Genomic DNA, 22,476 nt, shown 5'->3' on the forward strand with positions numbered 1-22,476 from the left:
GAGAAAAGTTAGTATTGACTACATCAGGGGTCTCCTCCAAGCTTGGGTATTTTAAGATTTTTAAACAAGCCTACATATACAGACACATAACAGTACTTTTGGAAATTTCCACAATGTACTGTATATTAGTAACAGTTTTTATATATCCCTTTTCCAGAGATCCCAAGAAAAGAATGAGCAACAGGGCAACATCCCTGATGATTTTTTCCTTAACAACCTTTAGCTCTTCTGAGGGAAGGCCTAACCAATCCCAGGTAAGCTAAGAGATGTAGCTCCCACTGTCCTGGATCTTTGTCATGGACTCCTCCCGTGGCGGGTCATGTCGCCTGAGTGATATCCTTACTCTGACCATCTCAACTGGCTTATCTCAGTGTGGAAGAACTGTAGCTGGACCATACATTCCTCCCCCATCACTATTTTTTTAAACGTATTGTTATAAAGCTGAGTGAGTCCCTCCACCTTGCTCCAAATGTAAAAGAAAGCATCACATGTCACAGATGAAGTCATCTTTATTTATATAGCACATTTAAAACAACACAAGTTGACCCAAAGTGCTTTACAACCAAGGCAGATGGTTTGAAGTCTGCCTCAATACATATATGAACATTAGGCTACATAAATAAAAAATACATAAAAAGCACAACAATACAAAAGAAGTTGGCTATGCACTCAGATGTCCAAGTATCTAATTCCTAGCTGTATACCACACAATGTCTACCTCGTAACTCTTTAATTGCTCTTATTTCACATTTTTTACTAGTTCTATATCCCCTCTGAGGATCAAAGAAAACTTATCTTGTCTTGTCTTATCTTGCCATTGTGTATAATAAAATAGTTTCAAGGTCTTTATTTATCATGTGCACAGCAATTAGACATACAGGGAAGCAGTTGTTGGCAATCAAAATCTTAGGTCTCAGGCTCCCTCCAACAATGCTAATAAAATATGTATAAGCAAAAAAGTAAGATCTAAACACAAAGCAGATAAGGAATAAAATATAACATAATACAAAAATAAAATAAAGTAATACAAAATAGGTGGAAGTGGTGATGAATAAACTGGGTGTAACAGGAATGTAGTAAATGCATAATTAGAAGTCATATAAAGGCAGAGGAGGAGTACAAGGAAATGGTGCAAGAATAGTTGACCAGTCACGGTCATAAGACTCCAATCCTCCTCCATAGGCTACTGTGTGATTTTTGTCCTCCATAGGGTCCTAACTTTGGTGTTTTGTTATGAGATATGGATATGACTTATTTTCATAGTATCTTTTTCATCATATATTTTTAAATGTAATTGTAGCTCACTCCCCAAAACTGTGTTCTCATACTTGACCTGCTGTGTGATCCACACACTCGATAATCATCCGCTCCTAGAGATCGATTTATCTGCGAGCAGCTGGTCATCACTGACTTCCTTTCAGCACACCGTTCACAGTTAGCAGTTAGCCACCGCACGTTACAACTGCGTACATTAGCCACAATCTACAGCCATGGCAGATCCAAGAATACGGCAAATTAAGATAAAAACTGGCATCGTTAAGAGGTAAGGTTGGCTTTTCGCTCCAGTTTAAGACGATTTAGCATGTCAAGCAAGCTAACTATGTACAATAGCTACGCTAAGCTACATAGATATAGGCTACATAAAGCTATGCGCTCACCTAGGGTAGCGAGCTAACTAGCTTAGCCGAGCGGACAAACTGGCTCGGCATTAAACCACACCGCGCATGGAGGAATGTTTGTCCGTTAGGTTTTAAATTTACTCCGGTGTTGTGGCGCGGCCTATAGTCTGAAACCAATTCTTTTGTTGTGTTTTCGGTTGCTCCGGCTGCTGTCATGTATGCTGGTGTAAGAGGACACTCGCAACCAAGGGCCTAAACATTGTTTTTATTATGATAGTGTATTCACTTAAATTGGTGTAACGTTAACGTTAAATAGAAAAACCAGATACAATCAGAATCATATTTATTAACTTACCAAAGCAAGTTCTCACTTGCAGGGAATTTGCCTTTGTGTATTTGGTGCATACAGTAAACACATAGGAAATAAACAATAAGGCAAAGTACTGCTAAAGGCAAGAACATAAATACAGAATGTCTATTAAAATTTAAAGTATGCACAATGAGACTATAACAAAATAGCAATCTGTACGATATAAAGTTAAAAAAGGGAAACAAGAAAGGCAGATGTGCAAAAGCTCATATTATGTGTAATGTTAACATGTGCAATGGTCAGGGGTAATAGTCCAGGATGTGCTAATGTAACGTGTAGTAACTGAGGGGTCAGAGACTGTCAGTGGGCCTTGTTGATCAGGCCCACTGCAGTTATGGAGAAATAAACATTCACCCTGAAACTGGCTAAGATAAACTAACGTTGCACTGCTGTTTTTAACACAGCCCTGTCTAGCCTTGTTTTATCTCCATATAACATTACTTTCTCCCACCCAGTCGGAGCTGACGGTGGACATTTGTGAAGATGTAGGAAATACCTGCACAGTCATGACACTGCATCATGTAGCTTACTGCTACTGTTAGTGTGGTCTATGGTCATCACATGGATGTTAGGCCTATAAGTTTACTGTGACTAGCACATCATACTAATATTCTATAGTTTGTCAAATATGGTGCTGTTTTATTTTCAACACTAAAACATGTAATTTTGCTCCTTAATTGATTTGTAGTTACATATCCGACAATTGTTTTACCTCTAAGCCAAATCTCTTGATCAATTTTTTCCCCATCATTTTGTTCTGAGGCATTTAATATTGAATATCTGGTGAATAACTGCAGTTATATATTTAGTATTCATTTTCTAATTTATCTAACTTTTTCCTTTGGTCACAGAAAGGATTTCTTTTTCATGACCTCAGCCATAACAACAGTGGTTGTTACTCATATTTTACCTTAATCAAGCTCTCTGCTAGGTCTTTGTTCAGGTGCTGTATCAACAAGAATTGCAAGATTATTAAGACATTTGTATAATTCAAATAAACCAATGAGACCTGAGAACTGAGTGACCGATTCAAAACATCTCCAGAAAGCACAGGAAATGTGTTTGTTACTTTCGAGGAACACAAATGTATAAATGCAGTGCAGTGTTAGTCTTATCTTGTACATTCAGCATTCTTCATATTCTGTTTGACTGGAATCTACAGTAGATCCTGCTCTGATCATGGCTCATACTTAAGAAAAATACACCAGTATCAACTCTTGTACTAATATTTGTGTAGTAACAGATGGGAAGTGAAGGAATTATTGAAAATGATCCACCAACAATAGTGGTTAAAAGTTCAAGACCAAATTCTATCCTGATTTAAATCCAAGACTACACTAAGCTGCCGCGAGTAGCATAGAGTAAAACAGTAGGATGTTTATACCCTGAAAACGTTTATAGCTGGAAAAGTTTGCTGTCAAAATGATCAACTGTTATGTAGGTTTAAGTCGTGATCATGAGAAGGCAATGTTTGATCTGCCAAGATACCAATAGACTAGGGTCATTGTCTAGACCAGGGGTCACCAACACGGTGCCCGCGGGCACCAGGTAGCCCCCCAAGGACCACATGAGTAGCCCTCAGGCCTGTTCTAAAAATTAAAATTGAATATTGATATTATCTGTTTCCCATCTTGTTAAGTCATTGTTGATAATTATTGTGAGAAATCATTAACATGATCAGGTTCGTCACATTGATGAGTGTCATTAATCATTAATAATCATATATAACTAAAGGCAAACTGAACACATTTGTCATTTCAGAAGAGTGTATCAAACTGGTAGCCCTTCGTATGACTCAATACCCATAAAGTAGCTCTCAGTTTCAAAAAGGTTGGTGACCCCTGGTCTAGACTAATGATCTCAACAAAAAGACATCTACAGCAAAAACATGTATTAGTCAAAGACAATATGTCATCAGTGTGCATCCACAAGATGTTTGAGAGCTACTAAGACCAAAGACTCTCCAAATGCATTGCCTAAATCTCATGTTCACTATTTTAAGCAATTTAATGTCCCACTCCATTCACTTTTCTTCACTGTTTGCATCGTTTTCTATCTGATTATGGATGTAGCCTAAGAATTTTCTTTTTGAATTTTGTGTCTGACAAAATGGATTATTACGGTACAAAAGAATAATGAATAGAAATACCATACCTTTGAATTAAGCTAGGGTTGTACCAGACTCAAAATGTTGTCAGTCAAATCGGATTTGTCTGTTCATACAAATATTAGACTATTCGTTCCTTTCAGTTTTAAGCAGCGCTTTATTGAACTGCCAGATATTTGAATGGAGTTCAGGGTGACAAAGACGTTCACGTGATAGAGTAAACAAGCAAAGTTAGCCGTCCGAGCTAATGCGTGCTAACTACTGTAGCTGAGGATAATAAAATAAAAACATGGAGGCTCCGTAATCTGAACTAGCGTGCGCCAAGATGGCAAACATGCTTTTATTTACTCCGACAACTGCAGCATAACCCTTTTACCCTTCACAATAAAAGCCCAACTTAAATTCACTCAGAGCATTTCACTAAGATAACTCAATACACTACTAACTACGACAACAAAAGCCAGAGCCGTATGAAGTTGCTGTGAGTTGGAAATTCACCACTCTTAAGCACAAGGCAGAAGATAACATCATCAGTATCTGGAAGAATCTCAGTTGACTGAGGGGTCACCGACTGATGATACAAATATTTGACTTTCAGGGGGCAGCACTAAATAAATCTGTTTTTGTTTTGTACATGACATCTTGGACAAAACAAAGGCTTTTCGATGTAGGAACTCTAAAGCTCATCATCCGGTTGAAAGCGGCCTATTAAAAGACTTGGCATCCATTCTGAGCTAAATGTGTACATGTTTAGATACTTTACCATGCTGGAATGGAAAATACTGTATATATTATGAGGAGTGGTGGGATAATGTGCTCCGTCTGTGAGAGTATCTCTCGTCGATCAGGCAGATCCCTCCTGTCAGTGGTGATAGTGTAATGTGCTATTGATTGTGTTTTGTGGGTCAGATTACTAACGGGCTCCCTGAGGTGCTGATGACGGTGGTTGGGTTTCCCATAGAGGATAATGTCACAGTGTCCAGTGTAGGAAAGACAACAGTACAATAGTGTACTTTATTAGGCAGTAACTACTGTTCTGATGTTTTTGAGGTAGAGTATACTATTTGATACTACCGATATTACATCTCACCTCCTCTAGGCCAAAAGTCCTGTCTTGACGTGGACCCTTAATCAAGCTGTTAGGTTTAAACGTACAGACTGTCATTGCTTTCGGTGTCTTCATAACCTGGTGTCCCTCCCGTTTGCTCTCTTTCTCCTCTGTCTCTCCTTCTCTGCGTTTGCCTTGCTCCCTCCCTCCTCCCTTTTATATATTGGAGTTGAGAGGGAACCTGCCTGCTCTTTTAGCCAGGCCTATTTCCACTGGCTTTTGCACATTCCAGTCAGTGCCTTTTCTGCCCTAGCGAGGCGGATGCCCTTAATAAAATGACAACAGTAATTTGCCTTTGTCATTCCAGTCCCAGCACAGACTACATCGTGGCTCAAAAATACAGTGCTAGAGGAGGCGGCTGAATGTGTGTCGGCTGGCTCTAATTCCCTTTTTTTTCTATTTTCCAGAGAGCTGCCTTTTCCATTAAGCCTGAGGTGGCAGGTCTATTTAAAACCAGCCACGACCCCACCCCTCATTCACACAGCGCTCCAAGTCTGGGAGAAATAAGAAATTAACATCAGGACTGGGAGGGGAGGAATGGACATTTTGTTATTAGACTGTCCTTCAGTTTTATTCAAATTATTCCAGCCTTCCTCCCTCCATCTTTCCCCCTCTTTGCCACCTTCTTTGACTCTAAACAGGTGACATCACTCACTCTGCATCAAGCATGAGAGTGGAAGGCAGGAGCTGCTATTGCATACGGTGCCTGTTTAAAACCTTCTTGATGGAACCTTCTAAGAATGAGTGGTAATTGATGTAAAATATGACAGAGTGATGTTGGCTTCCTTGGCTAAGCAAGGAGCAGCGCAACACGGAGGGAAGGGTCTCTGATTAAATGTTAATGATTAATGAAGGATCACTCACTTACGCACACGCAGGCTGATTTTATGAAAAATTAAATTTGTGTTGTCATTGCGACAAGCAGGCACAGGCGGAAAAAGACTATTAGTTGGGAATCATTATCAATAGTGATATTTTCAAACTCCATTATGCCAATCAGGGTCGGAATAATAATAGATTTAGTTCCATTTGGCCCGTAATTGATAAATAATCAAAATTTATCAATGTACTCAAGCCCATTTTCACTAACAATCAAGGAAAAGAGGCCCATTTACCACCTGACTTGGTCCAAATTAGGGACTAAATTGATGATCAATTAATCACTAAAAAGACTAGTAGTGTGTGGGTGTATGTGTGCGAGTGAGTTGGAGGCGATAGATAGAGGTGGCTCATAAGTCACATAAGCACGGTGATAACGTGAGCTGAAAGGCATACAGTTAACAAGGGCAACAAAAGGTGTCTTATGTGTGGATGCTGCTTGTTTACTTGACATGGAAAAGTTGCGATACAACGAAAGTTTAAGTTGGAGCTTGACTTTACTCAAAAATGTAACCATGAACTAAATCAGAGTTCAGCTTGCTTTACAGTAGTGATGATGAAGAAAAAACAATGTTATCAGTACATTGGTTTCCCTAGGTTTGTGGAGGACTTAAATATTTGGCAAGGGGTTTAGTGGTCCTCCCTCAAGAAAATTATTATTACCATATCTGTGTCTCAAACAATGCAAAAAATCTAGAACTGATAATAAATAAATAATGCTCAAAAAAGCTTAAAGACAAAACTTGCCAAAAGAAGGCCACTGGCGACCAACTACAATCATTAAATTTGTAAAAAGTCACACAGTTACATTCATTCGGCTTAGGTGGTGCCAAAACCCTGGCAGTATTGAAATGGTCTTGATGTGAACTGGGTCACTGCAGAGTCATAGTTTGAATATTTTGGAAGAAAAAAAAATGTAAAAAATTAAAAACCACTGAGTATATTTAAATGTCTCTGGAAAAAAAAGCTGCACTAAATTAACGAGAAATAAGCCGAGCACATATTTGTCTGTGTGATAATATTTAGAATGATCACATATGCACTTAGTCGTGTTCATTATTGTCGGATGAATGTCTCATTACCAGTGAGATTATGATATAATATACACATTAGATCAGATTAGATTGATGCTAGAGCCTGACCGATAAAGGATTTTTAACACAATTAATACAATATATTTGGTGATTTAAAAATCCGATATTCTGATATATCGGCCGATATACAGTACAGGCCAAAAGTTTGGACACACCTCATTCAATGCATTTTCTTTATTTTCATGACTATTTACATTGTAGATTCTCACTGAAGGCATCAAAACTATGAATGAACACATATGGAATTATGTACTTAACAAAAAAGTGTGAAATAACTGAAAACATGTCTTATATTCTAGTTTCTTCAAAGTAGCCACCCTTTGCTCTGATTACTGCTTTGCACACTCTTGGCATTCTCTTGATGAGCTTCAAGAGGTAGTCACCTGAAATGGTTTTCCAACAGTCTTGAAGGAGTTTCCAGAGATGCTTAGCACTTGTTGGCCCTTTTGCCTTCACTCCGCGGTCCAGCTCACCGCAAACCATCTCGATTGGGTTCAGGTCCGGTGACTGTGGAGGCCAGGTCATCTGGCGCAGCACTCCATCACTCTCCTTCTTGGTCAAATAGCCCTTACACAGTAGGGCTGTCAACGAATATTCTAAATTTGAATATATATTCGAATAGTTTTAAAAAAAACGAATTTTGAAGGTGAAAATTAATATTCGAATTTAAAAAAAAAAAAAAAAAAAAAAAAAAAAAAGTGGAAAAAAAAAAAGTAGAAAAAAACGCTTGCGGTAGCAGAGGCTGTCTGGCTGTCTGCTTTGCTAGCGCGCCTGAAAGCCGTTACATACTGGATGCAGCCCAGCTGGTGCATACAAATGTGACATAATGAGATCGCCGTGACTATTTATACTTGCGCTGGTGCTCGCGACACTAGCTGCAGTCTTCTCCTGAACAGCGGTGGCGCTAATGAGCAAAGGCTACCGACGCTGCCCTTTCTACGGACTAGAAGAAGAAGGAAAAAGGTAAACAACGGCAGAACCGGCAGCAGCATTGCCGTCAATGCTTCGATGTGATTCACTGACCTACTTCTTTGGATCGAGCCTTTCATTCACCATAAAAGAACTCATCTTAACCCGGTAAGTTTACCAGAGAGACCTGCAGTCACTCTGAGAGTCCTGGCATCCGGTTGTTGGCGAACTCATTTAGGCTTCCTGTTTCCGCTTTTTCGTGCGCCGCTGAAAAAAAAGAGCCGTGCGTGACGCTCGGTAGTTCGAATATTCAGTGTTATTTTAGAGGGAATATTCGAACGTCATTTTTGAGCAATTTTGACAGCCCTATTACACAGCCTGGAGGTGTGTTTGGGGTCATTGTCCTGTTGAAAAATAAATGATGGTCCAACTAAACGCAAACCGGATGGGATGGCATGTCGCTGCAGGATGCTGTGGTAGCCATGCTGGTTCAGTAGGCCTTCAATTTTGAATAAATCCCCAACAGTGTCACCAGCAAAGCACCCCCAGACCATCACACCTCCTCCTCCATGCTTCACGGTGGGAACCAGGCATGTAGAATCCATCCGTTCACCTTTTCTGCATCGCACAAAGACACGGCGGTTGGATCCAAAGATCTCAAATTTGGACTCATCAGACCAAAGCACAGATTTCCACTGGTCTAATGTCCATTCCTTGTGTTTCTTGGCCCAAACTTCTTGCTTCTTTGCTGGTTGCCTCTCCTTAGCAGTGGTTTCCTAGCAGCTATTTGACCATGAAGGCCTGATTCACGCAGTCTCTTCTTAACAGTTGTTCTAGAGATGTGTCTGCTGCTAGAACTCTGTGTGGCATTCATCTGGTCTCTAATCTGAGCTGCTGTTAACTTGTGATTTCTGAGGCTGGTGACTCAGATGAACTTATCCTCAGCAGCAGAGGTGACTCTTGGTCTTCCTTTCCTGGGGCGGTCCTCATGTGAGCCAGTTTCGTTGTAGCGCTTGATGGTTTTTGCGACTGCATTTGGGGACACATTAAAAGTTTTCACAATTTTCCAGACTGACCAGTCCTTCCAGAAAAACGTGGAGTTTTTTGTGATTGTTGCGGGCAAAAATCCTTGATTATGTGGCACGTTTTCATAAAAAATGCGATGGAATATGCAGGATATTTATGCAATTTTAATGCAATGGAATTTGCAAAAAATGCGGGAACTTGAAAAAATGCGGGAACTTGAAAAAATGCGGTTTGATTCCCCCAACACCCTGCTTTTTTTAAACTTAATTTCCAAAAATAGTTTACAAATATTCAGTCATTGCAATAAGTAAACAAATAAGATAAAAAAAATATATACAAATAATATAATAAAGTAAAAATAAAAGTAATAGTCTAAAAAGAGGGAAATAAAAGATACAAAAGAGACAGACTTTCAAAAATCGTTAATAATATAGACAGCAGGAGCACTTAAACAAAGAAATTTGAGTAGACCTCAGATATTAAGATAAGTTTCTTATTGGATACCAACTTAAGAGACTCAAAGTATCAACACCTGCTTTTTGCTGATGTTCACGTCGCGTAATTAAGTCACTTCATAACGTTCCCATGGCAACAGGGGAAAATGGCTGCTCTTGTGTGAAGTAAACGCAACATTTTTTCAACTTTCTGCTAAGATATGTGACTTTTTTGCAACGAAAATGCGGGGATTATGAAATCATGCAAGCACGGCATATTTTGCTCGGAAATCGGTAATTTATGCAGCGAAAAAGGCCCCGCATGAATATGCGGACTTTGGCTGATTATGCATTGGAATCATGCGATCGCATAATCGCGTTTTTCTGGAGAAACTGACTGACCTTCATTTGTTAAAGTAATGATGGCCACTCGTTTCTCTTAAGTTAGCTGATTGGTTCTTGCCGTAATATGAATTCTAACAGTTGTCCAATAGGGCTGTCGGCTGTGTATCAACCTGACTTCTGCACAACACAACTGATGGTCCCAACCCCATTAATAAGGGAACAAATTCCACTAATTAACCTTGACAAGGCACACCTGTGAAGTGAAAACCATTTCAGGTGACTACCTCATGAAGCTCATTGAGCAACACTATCTGCAGCGCTATCAAAAAAGCAAAGGGTGGCTACTTTAAGGAATCTAAAGTATAAGACATGTTTTCAGTTATTTCACACTTTTTTAATACATAATTCCACGTGTTCAGTCATAGTTTTGATGCCTTCAGTGAGAATCTACAATGTAAATAGTCATGAAAATAAAGAAAAGGCATTGAATGAGAAGGTGTGTCCAAACTTTTGGCCTGTACTGTATATTTAAAAAAAAAAAAAATCCAGAAACGTGTCTTCACTAAAATATGATAATGCAGTTTAAAAATAAACTTGTTTGTGTTATTGTCACAACAGAACAGAGGAACATCAAAATATATTAGTTCTGATAAATAAAATGTATAAAAATACAAACTTAAGATATGAAACTTAAACACGAGTGTTGCCAACAGCGAGGTTGTAGAGCGCCCTCTGGTGGACAGACTATGCAACGCCAACACTCCTAACATGGTTGAAGGGTGTTTCGTCCGTTTTTATTTAATTTTTGAACCCTTGTGTTGACTTCGGATGAAATTGACCCGTTTTAAATTTTTGTTTTATATCAGAAAATATGGGACGTAGAAATAAGCACTGAAAATGTGTAGAAGAAAAATTTAATAATTTAAAACGTTGGAAAAAGCAAAAACAAACTGTGAAAAAAAGGCGTCAAAAACGTCAAAGGTTGACGGGAAGACAAAACAGAGCAGATAATGTATGCATGTTTGTTATCCACATTAATTGTGGCCTTGTTTGTGGCATTGTGAAGCTAACTATATCCCATATCCTTTCCCCCTCAGAAACCCACACACACACCCCATACTTGTTACCTGATATTACTTGGAATAAAAGAAATTGTGGAATTTAAAGTGACTGTTCTTACCGACACCTCCACTGGTCTCAAGCCAGCCACCTACACATCCCTCTCAAGCCTCCTTTTCATAAGGGTTAAATATTAATTTATCGGCCATTATAAATGCCGATACCAATAGTTTGGAAAATGCCTAATATCGGCCTGCCGATATATCGGCCGGGCTCTAATTAGTGCTGAAGCGATTGGTCAAATAACTGATTAGTTGATCCCTCAAATTAATCCTTTGCACAACTGCAAATTATACTGCATATGAAAAATTAGGATTTACTATCGAAGCATGAGGGTGATTTGTACTTGGAAGCCAGTATTCTGTGTAGCAGCAGGGAGGAGGAATGATGTGTTCGGTTGTTGTTGTTATTGAGGTGTGTATCTTGCCATCCTGCGGGAGATGATCTCACTGTGTCCCCTGAGTTAGAGGAACGTTGGAGAGAATGAGGATAGATGGCCCTGTCTGTAAAAGGTGACCATCACAGCCCGCCCTTTTTTCATGCTTCGGGCCTATATTATCTGTCTGGGAGGCCGTGCATTTATGCTTCGTGTTTGATGGAACAACACTGTGTGACTGCCTTTAACTGTGAACTGTCTTTTCCTCTCTTCCTGTCCTCGCTGTCTGCAGGCTGGTGAAAGAGGAGATTTCGTACAAAAAAGAGCTAAGCCAGCAGGAGGAGAAGGTTGAGCGCCTCAAAGCAGAGGCAGGATGTGAGTATGTCATCAAGAAACAGGTATGGGGGTCCTCTGTTTTGCTTCTTGTATACCAAAGAACTATGTGTCTAAATTTGAAAACCTTTTGCATTATCCATTTATCATCAGCCGTTTTCCCGTTGATCTTAGCCAGTGAGTGAAGAGGTTTTGCTCTCCCGTAGTTAGGAAGTGAATTCTATCTTGATGATTTGAGTAGCCCCTCGTTGATGTAATGAGGTCAGTCCACATTGATAATGAAGAATTAGGTTTTGAGAGGAGAATCATTAGTGATTTTGTAATTTGCTTGATGCAGATGTAATTATATCATGTTACTTTAGAGGAGTTTGATAATTACTGACACGTGCTGGTAATTTAGTGCCCCTACCCTCCTCTCCATTCTCTCTCACTCTGCCTGCAGCCCTCCATCAGTTGCGTGTGCATTTTGTGTAGTAAAGGGTTTGAAAATTTGTGACGGACATGTTGCTGGCTTGCTTTATGTGTTGATAGCATATTAAAACACTTTTTATTATAAATTTAACAGAAACTGAAATGCAGAATGACAACACAAGGACTAGGATAGTGTCATCAATTAACACAGGCAGATAGAGGGGTACAGTTCATTACACAGGCATTTGGGCCAAAAAGGTGAAATTAAAAAGAATGTTAAATAAAAGGCATTAATCAGTGTCTGTTTCCTGAGAGTAATGATCCTATTTCATATATTTTAGCCAAGCTAGCACCGTGGCTCTTGGAATGTCAAAGTCTGCCTGTTGGTCGATTGGTTGGTCCATCACTTTGGTGCACACTGAAATATCTCAACAACTATTCAATGTATTGACATGACATTTTGTACAGACATTCATGATCCCCAGTGGATGATAGTGACTTTTGGTGATTCCCTGATTTTTTTTTTTTTTTTTTTTTTCCTCTAGCGCCACCATGAGTGAAAGATCTTAACAACTATTGGATAGATTGCTGTGAAATTTGGTTCAGACATCCATGTACCTCTCAGTTTGAATTGTAATCACTTTGGTGATCCTCTGACCTTTCAATCAGCCCCATCATTAGGTCAAATTTAAATGTGTCCAGTGTTTTGGTTTATGACCAAATGCCTTCAAAACTAATGGCTGTCCCATCAGCCTCAGCTGTACTTTGTTTTAAGTGCTAATTAGCAAAATTTTAGCATGCTAACACGCTAAACTAAGATTACACAAGCTAATATTTAACAGGTTAGCATTGTTGTTTTTCTACGAAGTGTGGATTTGACATTACATCTAAAACCCAGTATCCTTGATTAAATGCCCCACTTTATCCAAAAAAGGCTGAACATATAGACCAACACATGTGGGCATGGTCCACGAGTACTGCTCCACAGCAGGGCTCTGCAGTGCGACCCTTTCACTCCCATTTGCGACTAAAAATAGATTTGTGCGAACTGTAAAATGTATTTAGGAGCACAACCTGACGTTATTTTCATACTTGCCGTTTTTTGCCGATGTGGCTGCCAGTAGCTCCCGTGAACTTCTCTACATTTAGTTTTACATGGTTGCCTTTCTGTTTTTACTGGAGCACATACAGCCTGTCTGAGCGGCTGCACTCGGCTCGTCAATATATTATGTTGCAGCGAGCCTGCTGCGAGCGTTGTCCGCGTGGCGTTTTGAAAAGTAACCACAGTTGCAACCGCTTTATCGGCTATTACTATCCCTGTTTGAAGGTGCTCTAAGTGATGTTGGGTAACGTCACTTCTTGTTAACTTTCGAAGTATTGTCAAACAAAACGAGGCTAGCTCGCCCCTCCCTCCTCCTCCCGTCCCCTCCCGCGCACTAAACCCCGCAATCCCCACCCCAAAATCCTTCTTGTCGGTTATTTGCTGGAACACTGTTTATGTATGGTGGTGCAGGTTGGTGCAGTTTGTTTTTGTTGCCGTTTGTGGAGCCTGAAGTGTCTACAGAGACCGCGTTTTTTTACAGTGTGTTCAGGGGACAGGCAGCTAGTGGATAGTGAGGAGATGTTTGCTGCATGTAACAAAAAATGTTGTAGCCTAAAAAACGCGTCACATTGCTTAAAGCACCTTTTAACTGAACAAGTAGCGGAGCATGTTACAGAGGCGATGCCTCTCTGCTGTCCCCCGTACAGGTAAAGGCCCTGATGCACCAACCTGATAATCGGCCGTCGGACAGTCTGGCGAGGTCGGTGACTCGAGTCTGTTCAGTGTGTTCCGTGCCGTCGTCATTTTGTCCGACTTGACTCGCTGGGTCGGAGGGCGGGTAGTCGGACTCAATGACCAGTCTGATTGGTGGAGTGCTAACCCAGGAAATGACGAGCGGGATGAGTGACGGGCACCTCTCAAAATCTGACAAATCTTTTAAACTGACCTTTGTCGATCTGAAATGAAGACAGATTCAGCAACTGCGTTTTTTTGCAACTATTTTCGTAGAATACGAGATCGTATTTTGAACAAGCCGCCATCATGTTTGGCTGGAGAAGCCACACCCATGTGACACGTTCTTCATTTCAGGTTTTCATTTTTTTGGGCGACAATACAGATTTGCGCCGCCTGCTGTTATGGAGACGTATAATGTCTGGAGTGAATTCTCCAAAGGTCTGTCTGGGTTTAGTGGGACATTTGTTGTCCAATGACATTAAATGAACCTTGAACCATGTGCAGTTTAAAGTATGAATTATTACATAAATATTAAATAAATGCAGTTAGAAGCAGAAATAATCAAAAACCTTGTTTAGGCTACTTGTTATATTCAAATGAATGAATGAATGAATGCTTGTAAATGTCTCCTTATATTCATTTTATGAAAGAAAAACACATTATTTGATACATTTTCATTGCGCCCCTAATATTCTTTAATGTGCTCCTAGATTTTTCTACTTAGGAGCACATGTGCTCCTTGGGAAACAAGTTAGCGTTGAGCTCTGCACAGAGCACTGGGTCCCAGTTGATTTCCCTTTTACATGTTCCAGGCAGCGAGGAACTGCACAGCAGGCACCGCTTCTGATTATGTTTACTGGAAACATTAAAATTCTTAGTGTGTTTTTGTTTTGTTTGTTCATTCATAGAGCGACGGCTCAGGCTGAGCAACACGCTTGGCTGGTGTTAAATGGGGGGGAGATTGGAAGGCCAGATGGATTATGGTTGGAGATGAGAGGTCTGAGGCAGGATGGATTAGAGGTTTTTGTTTTAATGGAATCAATACGCTCTAAGTGTCATCTTTATCCAGCACTGATGGGATCATTCCACTGCACTGGGAGGGCACCATGACTTTTCTCTGTTGCAGCTCTCCTCTGCTTAGTCTGGCTCACCTTGTCACATCTAGATGGCAACCAGCTCGACTAGTTGTCCACCGTCTTTCCGCGCGTCTGTCAGTCTGCCAGCCTGCCAGCCGGCCTGTGTATGAGTTCATCTGACTGCCTGTTAGTGTGCATAGCCGTGTAATGTACACGTGTGTAACTGCGTTGGTGTTCTGACTTTCCAGCTCGACAGAGGGCTAGGTGAGGAAGCATCTGTCATGAGTGAGTGTGTCTGACAGCGTTAGCCAACTCTTCTCTGCTCTTTAGGGTGCCAGCTGGGGGAATTCCACATTAGCCGCGGCTGCAAAAGTTCCCCTGGCTGTAACACCGTTTCACTCCAGGCGTAGTAATACCTCTTTACGCCTGATCACAGTGCCCTCGACTCAGGGTTTCTTCATTTATCCAGGTGTGCAGTCAGATCGAGGTGGTCCCCTGCTGCCCAACTCCCTGCCCGATCGATAACTCAATAACATATTTCATACCGCCAGCTTGTCGGGAGATGTTAACCACAGCAGAGTGTCTGTGGGACACCGTGCATGTTACTGTCAGGAACTAGGCTACAATGAAATGCAGCGAATGAATATGCCTGTATCTAGCTGTTTTTAAATGAATGTTTTATACTTGGAAAATAAATGTTCGATGTGTGTGTTGATTTTTGTAATGAAAAATGATAACGGTGGTTGCAATTAATAAAGTGGTAATGTGGTCTCTGTGTGGTCTCAGGTGGAGGTATTGCAGGAGGCCAGAATGATGATCCCAGACTGCAAACGCCGTTTGACCATAGCACACGGGGATCTGCTTCAGTTATTAGTAAGTAACACAAGGGTAACAAACCTATTTCATCTCACAACAGGACCAAACTGTATTGATTAAACTCTCAATCCATTTATTTTTTTGCTGTTACTGTAACTAATTTGTAACCTTGTAGAACTACCTGGTGTAATTGTATTTGTGAGATATTTTAGACACATGATGACATAAACAACTATTTATTATAGAATTAGCCTAAACATCAGCTTGTGTTTCACACAAATCCTCTTTTATTTTACCTCGAAAGACCATTGAGGAGGTAAAATAGAGGCTGAAACCATCCATTGGACTGCACAATATGTTTGCTGCCTCGAAAGCTAGCAACCATTACTGCAGTACTATAAATAAGACAATACATGAAGACATTTTTGCTATGCCACAATGGTTTGACTATAGTCCCTAATACTCATTACAGTGTTATTGGTGGACAAGAAAGTTATTTCACCCAAATCCCCAAAATAATTTTCTCATTTCCCCCCAGTGGTATCTTGCAATGGAGATAGTTTCCATTTGTATTTGACCATGCAGATATTGGACTTCTGCCATCATTTAAATACAAGCAGAATGGGATTTGTGGCGCTCATAAGATTGCAGACTGAACCATTTCCAGGCCCTGTGAAAACAGTTATCGATAAAAGTAGCAGCACACAAAAAGCCCACAAAATCTCTCAAAATGCTGGCTTAAGTTGGCTTAACCATTTTTATTAGCCACGCCAGTGACGTATATGTAGGGCTGTCACTCGGTATGTTTACATGCATGCCAATATTCCACTATTATTCCCAAATATGACAATATTCCGAAGTCATGTAAACCGCATATTCTGGTTGGATATTTTCTGAATAAGGCCTTTTCCAGAATATAGCATTTTCCTATTAAGACGTGGGTTATTCCTCGATTATTCGGGTTTTAGAGGCATTCTATGGACATGTATACAGAGCATTCGGAATATGCGTCTCAATCTGTGTTTTTATGACTGTTTACGGCCTCTTGTCTGTTTATGGCTTAGGGTCAGCTCTGTGCGTTGCTATGGTTGCTGTTAACAAACCAACCAGCCAGCAGTTTGCAAGGCTGCAGACCCATTTGAAAAGGAGAAACACAGCTACTTTTAAAAATGATCAAAGACTTGGATATCAACAGGGTTTTGGATATTCGCGCACATCGCTACGCCAACCTTTTCGAAATAAAAGAGGGAGCCTGTGTTCGCATGGTCCAACAAGTCAGCCGCCGCTGCTAAACTTTGAAAAAACGGGAATATTAGTGGAATACTTGCTTTGATTAGCCATGTAAACAGCTTAGTCGGAATATCGTCTTTTTATTCGGATTTAGGGCAAAAAACAGAATATTATGTGCATGTAAAAGTAGTCACTGTTGAGCAGTCGGTCCGCCACTTTTTTCCCCCAGACTGAAATATCTCAACATCTACTGGATTAATTGGCAGAGAATTTTGTACAGACATTCATGGATTGGTAATCCACTGATGGTGCCATCTCCAGGTCAGAATTTTAATGTGTGTAATACTTTGTTTTAGGACCAAAAATGATGAACATTATAACCACTAAACATCAGCATGTAAGCATTGTCATTGTAACCATGTTAGCATTTAGCTTTAAAGCACCGCTGTGCCTAAGTACAGCCTCACAGAGAGCATGGCTTTAGGTTGTTAGTCAGGCTAACATGTTGAGTGGAAAATCCGAATTCCACTCACTTCTTTGGCTACATATACACTGCTACGTTTTGGATAAAAAAAAGAAAAGAATGTGTTTTGCTTCGTTTACGCCTCACGTTCACACTATTCCGTGGTTTCAGAGCCCCTAAAATGGAGAAATTTGGAAACCGTGCTGCCCCCGTTTTGGTTTTTAACTCCAGGGTGGCTTTGTATTTGTGTGGTAGCAAACATCTCAATGGAAGATAAATCAAAGCTGAATCAAATAAAACAGAAAGTATCCGCTTAGCCACATACCACGGGGGGGTTATGGGAAATTGCTTGTTTGTGATTTCAGTGAACTAAATATGTGAATATGCTCAAATATCACATGTTACATTAATTAACCATATTTCAGTGTATCCGTACAACCACAGTGTGTGTCTAATCCCTTCAGGACTTAAGTTGGAATGGTGAGAAGCAAACATAAGCATGCATGTCTCAGGGTCATCGCAATTAATGCGGAGCAACAGTCGGGCAGCTGTTGGTGTGAGTCACTCGCATGAGAGCTGGATGGTAGGCAGAGAGAGCTAACCTGGAATTAGCAACATGTCCCCTTCACCTATCACTCATCCTGCTGCCTTTCTTCCTTTCAGACAGACATGCACATATGCACACGCTCATCACAGTTGATTAGCAGCGCAGTCACTTCGGTGACCAGCACAGGAACTCGCACACTCTCTTAATCAAAGGACACGGACACCATACAGCCACGTCATCGCTTAACTGCTAAATGTAGATCCCGGTAACATGATACTGAGTGAAATATGATCTCAGGCATTAAGTTTTATGACAACACAAAGTGACATGTAAACACTGTTGTTCAAATATATATATTTTTTTATATAGACAGCGACAGGATAAAAGTTGAGGAGAATTGTGGATTTATTCTTAAGTAGCAAGCTGTAATTCCTCATTTCTGGGTGTAGGAGATGGCAATATTGCTCTAAAATGGCAATAAAACCCAAGCGTGTGTGTGTTTGTGTCTTTTCAGGAAGCAGAAGAGGATTTGGGTGAATCGGAGGAGTACAAAGAGGCTAGAAGCGTATTGGACTCAGTGAAGCTTGAAGGATGATTTCTGATCTGTTTCTGTTCTCACTGTGAGATTCACTTGCTTTAAATGTCCATTCCTTTCGTCAGGCCCTGTTTGGAACCGCGGAGGCAAACTGAATCCATTCACAGTGTCTGTTCTTGATGTAATTATTTCTGTTTACTGTTAACGTGCCACCACATTTGATCACAGTCCTGTGTGTAAAATCCAACAAGAACACAGTGAAACATTCAGTTGATTACAGCAGAGGAGTAGAGGCTTTTTCTAAAAAAAAAAAAAAATCGTCATACTAATACACAATTTGGACTTCAAAGACATTATTAAATACACACGTGTTTGTCTTTTCTGCAACTATAATCACTTTCCATGGTGTGGGTCCAATGCTGGATGGATTTGAAGTATGAAGGCTTTACACTGGTGACTATTGTAAATGGTGAAAAACTGGGATCACTTTAGTGGTTTTATGAAGTGACAGTTTATCTTAAAACTTTTCAGACACATTTTGCATTCCTTTTTATATGTGTCTGAGTTGCTTAACCCCCGCAGGACTTAATGAAGATGCATCCCAGAATACTAACCAAAGCTGCAGGTAATGATTATTTCAATGATGGGTTATTCTTTCGATAAATTGCTTGGTTTGTGAAATATCAGAAAACAAGTGAAAAAAAACAAACAAGTTTCCTCAGCTTGTGTTCTATGTGCAAAACATATTTGACTTTCAACGATGTAAAACTACTTGACAAGCAGCAAATTATCATATTTGAGAAACTGAAATCAGTGAATGTTTTAAAGATTATCAAAATTGTTGGATTGTCCTTTTCTTTCAACCTGCTAATCGATTAATAAACTGATTTCTGGTTTCAGCCCTAACCTGATGGCTTTGATTGCACAGTGTATTCTCCTGTTAAGAGCAGTGAAATGGATTGTGTGTCGATAGCTACAATAAAGAGGAGCACTTTGGGGGAAACCCTGTCAGTCAAAAGACAAATGTTGGTTATGGCCATGAATGATTAAACAGGCTTGTCTGTCCCTGCAGCAGTTGCATCTATTATCCAAATGGCCTAAAAATAACCACACCCCGTATCAGGGCTGAGAGAGTCCTTCCTAAATAGTCGTACTAATAAACGAACTCAATTGCCAGACAAATTAAGGTTACATTTGACTTGATCCTTATTTTACAGATTTCGATAATTATCGGGATCACCCCAAAGTCTCATTACCGCCCTAATGAGGCGCTGCTACTGCGTGACATCTACCCCGCTCCATCTCGTTAAGGAAATCGCTCTTCAATGCTGATTATTTTATTTGGAGGCATAATTATATTTCTTTCGGATAAATCACGGCCTAATCGAGTCCGTGCAGAGGGCAGCGGCGCTAATTGAGGCATGAGATGCGGCGGCAGGGCGCTGCATCTGGGTCTGTGTGACCATGGGCCCGAGCGGGCTGCGGAACTGACTGCTCTGAACGTGTGGTGGCTGGGTACCAACTATTCAGAGATCCTATGCTGAAGTAGAGCGTTCCTGTTCCACTGACTTATTTCCATAAGTACAAATGTTTCAAAAAACTAGTTTTTGATACAATACTTACCGTAGTTAAAATTCTTGCATTCAAATGTTTCACTTAAGGTATATTGAGTATATGGAAGTAGGCTATTATCTGCAAAATGTACAAAACTATCAAAATAAAAGCGCTCATTAGGTAGCAGAATGGGCCCCTGTCAATGAGTTTTTATCTAGCCTAATTAGATTTGTATTACTAAGCATAAAGTTGAAAGCATGTATAGCTGGTGGAGGTGGGGCCCATTTTAACCGTTGGTGGATAGTTGCATCTACTGAAATGCATCTTATTTTATCAACTGATCTCGTTTGTGTATGTAAGCTCTTACTCTGAACATGTTATTAACTAGGCGTCAGATAAATATAGTGGAGTAAAAAGCACAATATTTTCTCAATCTGAAATGTAGTGGAAATACTTCAGTGCAAGTACTTCAAAATTCTACTTAAATACAGTGCAGAGTAAATAGTAACTTTCCATCATCCCTTATTACTTCCTAGCCTATTACAGGGGCTGCCTCGTTACTCATTTGGAGTAACTCACACTGGACTCATTTCTCAAACGAAAGTAACTGATTCAACCTCGTTGCTTTAAGACGACTTGACTCATCTGCTGTGAATTATCAGAGAACCCGACTATAGACTTTTTAAAATGAGCACTAAATGAAAGATCGGCCTGTATGTGACCTCTGAGCAAGCTCACCTGCCTTTTCCAATCTACTAATCAACTATACTGTACTTAAAGTCCCTTCATTTGATGTCACTTTATACTTCTACTCCACCACACATATATGCACTTTTTACTATAGACTACTCTGCAGATGAAGATAATAACTTGTAATGACCATATCACATACAATGCATTCATTTTATAATGTAAACAGAATATAAAATGGTTCCAGTGAGCTCTACAACATTAGTAATCTGCTTACATGTTGCATCAGTTATAATGATCCAATAGGTTATATTAGGCGATAAGATAAGAAAAACTGTATTGTGACATATACCTAATATAGCCTATTGTATCACATAACACACGCATAATTATATATTAATTATATATAATATATATTATATATACGTAAATGTGTGTATGTTAAGTGTAGCCTACTGACAGAGGAGATACTACTACCTTCACAGTGAGTATCCTACTTCTATTGGCTATTTTCTGATAATAGCTTAGTAAAACTTAAAGCAGCACTTTAACTTTGCTAATTTACTTAAGTAGCTAAATGCTAAACATCTGAATACTTCTACCACTAAGTTTATTTATATATATATATTCGAGTTTATTTATATTATAAATAGGCGTTAACTGTGGGCGATATTAACGAGTCCTAATTTTGACGACATGGAGGCGGTACGTTTGCCGCCTCCCTGTGTAGCGGCACAGTAGGACTGGTGCGTTTTCCGCTCACGCGAATCAGCAGATTTTATTTTCTGCCGCTAAAGTTTGTCCATGTCAAACTTTCTCCTTTGGCTTTGGACGCAAATCAGCCACGCTGTGGTTGCGGCTCCTCTCCTCTTCAGCACAGCAATTTATTGCTCCTAATCCCCCCAGGCTGTCACCAAATCAGCTGCATGAAACAAGAATCTCATTTGTTAAACTGGGGCTTGTACAGATGGACGATCGATTGTTTTTCTCCTCAGAAATCTCTAATTGAGTGAATACAGACTGCGAAGGCGGATCAGAGAGAGAGAGGAAAAAAAGGAGAAAAAAAATCACACGGGCCTTGTGGTATGGAGAGCCTGTACTGTAAACAAGAGGTCACAGGTTCGAGCCCCGCCTGCCACGAACTGCTCGTCCATCAGCAGCAATTGAGCAACTATCCCACACGTGGATCTGAAGGTAAAAAGCCTCGGAGACTTCAGCCTGAACACACCACTCACGTCAATATCTATCACACTTTTATGTTGTTTTTTTTGCGGGGTTTTTTTTTTTTATATTAAAAGTCACTCCTCATCTCCACAACGCGTGAAAATGTCTACTTTCCGCTCAGATGCACCGCATTAACTTGCAGGGGGCGAATTTGTTTTTCTATTTTTATTTATGTCATAGATATAAGATTGATGGGAGCACGTTAGTGCAGAGATGTAGCTAACTGTGCTGTGCTCCCTGTTTACCTTAATTACAGTCTTATCAACTCAGCAAAAACACACACACACACACACACACACACACACACACACGATATAAGTGAAAAGATGCCTTTTGAATTAGTTGAACTAAATACATTGCATCTAACAGGAAGAGCAACTTCCAAGCTGAGTAATTTATCAAACAGAAAATTGGGTCAGATAAAAAAAACAAAG

The 22,476-nt window shown here is 40.1% G+C and overlaps 1 protein-coding gene across 1 annotated transcript; it reads left to right on the top strand.

Annotated features, from left to right (window-relative positions):
• The first annotated feature begins 1,352 nt into the window (after nucleotides 1-1,352).
• On the top strand, nucleotides 1,353-19,480 carry tbca (tubulin cofactor a). The gene is made up of 4 exons (XM_028602116.1): nucleotides 1,353-1,543; nucleotides 11,679-11,784; nucleotides 15,770-15,856; nucleotides 18,554-19,480. Exons 1-4 carry the CDS (start codon nucleotides 1,491-1,493, stop codon nucleotides 18,632-18,634), a joined length of 327 nt encoding a protein of 108 aa, XP_028457917.1. The 5' UTR covers nucleotides 1,353-1,490; the 3' UTR covers nucleotides 18,635-19,480.
• The last annotated feature ends 2,996 nt before the right edge of the window (nucleotides 19,481-22,476 follow it).

Source organism: Perca flavescens, chromosome 16 (genome assembly GCF_004354835.1).
Source record: "Perca flavescens isolate YP-PL-M2 chromosome 16, PFLA_1.0, whole genome shotgun sequence".
Taxonomy (NCBI): Eukaryota; Metazoa; Chordata; class Actinopteri; order Perciformes; family Percidae; genus Perca; species Perca flavescens.

What these genes read in the sequence shown, in the direction of transcription:
- tbca (XM_028602116.1), top strand. Translation starts at nt 1,491, where the DNA reads ATGGCAGATCCAAGAATACGGCAAATTAAGATAAAAACTGGCATCGTT. An exon ending in AGTATGTCATCAAGAAACAG is followed by an intron (nt 11,785 to 15,769) that starts GTATGGGGGTCC and finishes GTGTGGTCTCAG; the next exon opens with GTGGAGGTATTGCAGGAGGC. An exon ending in GGGATCTGCTTCAGTTATTA is followed by an intron (nt 15,857 to 18,553) that starts GTAAGTAACACA and finishes GTGTCTTTTCAG; the next exon opens with GAAGCAGAAGAGGATTTGGG.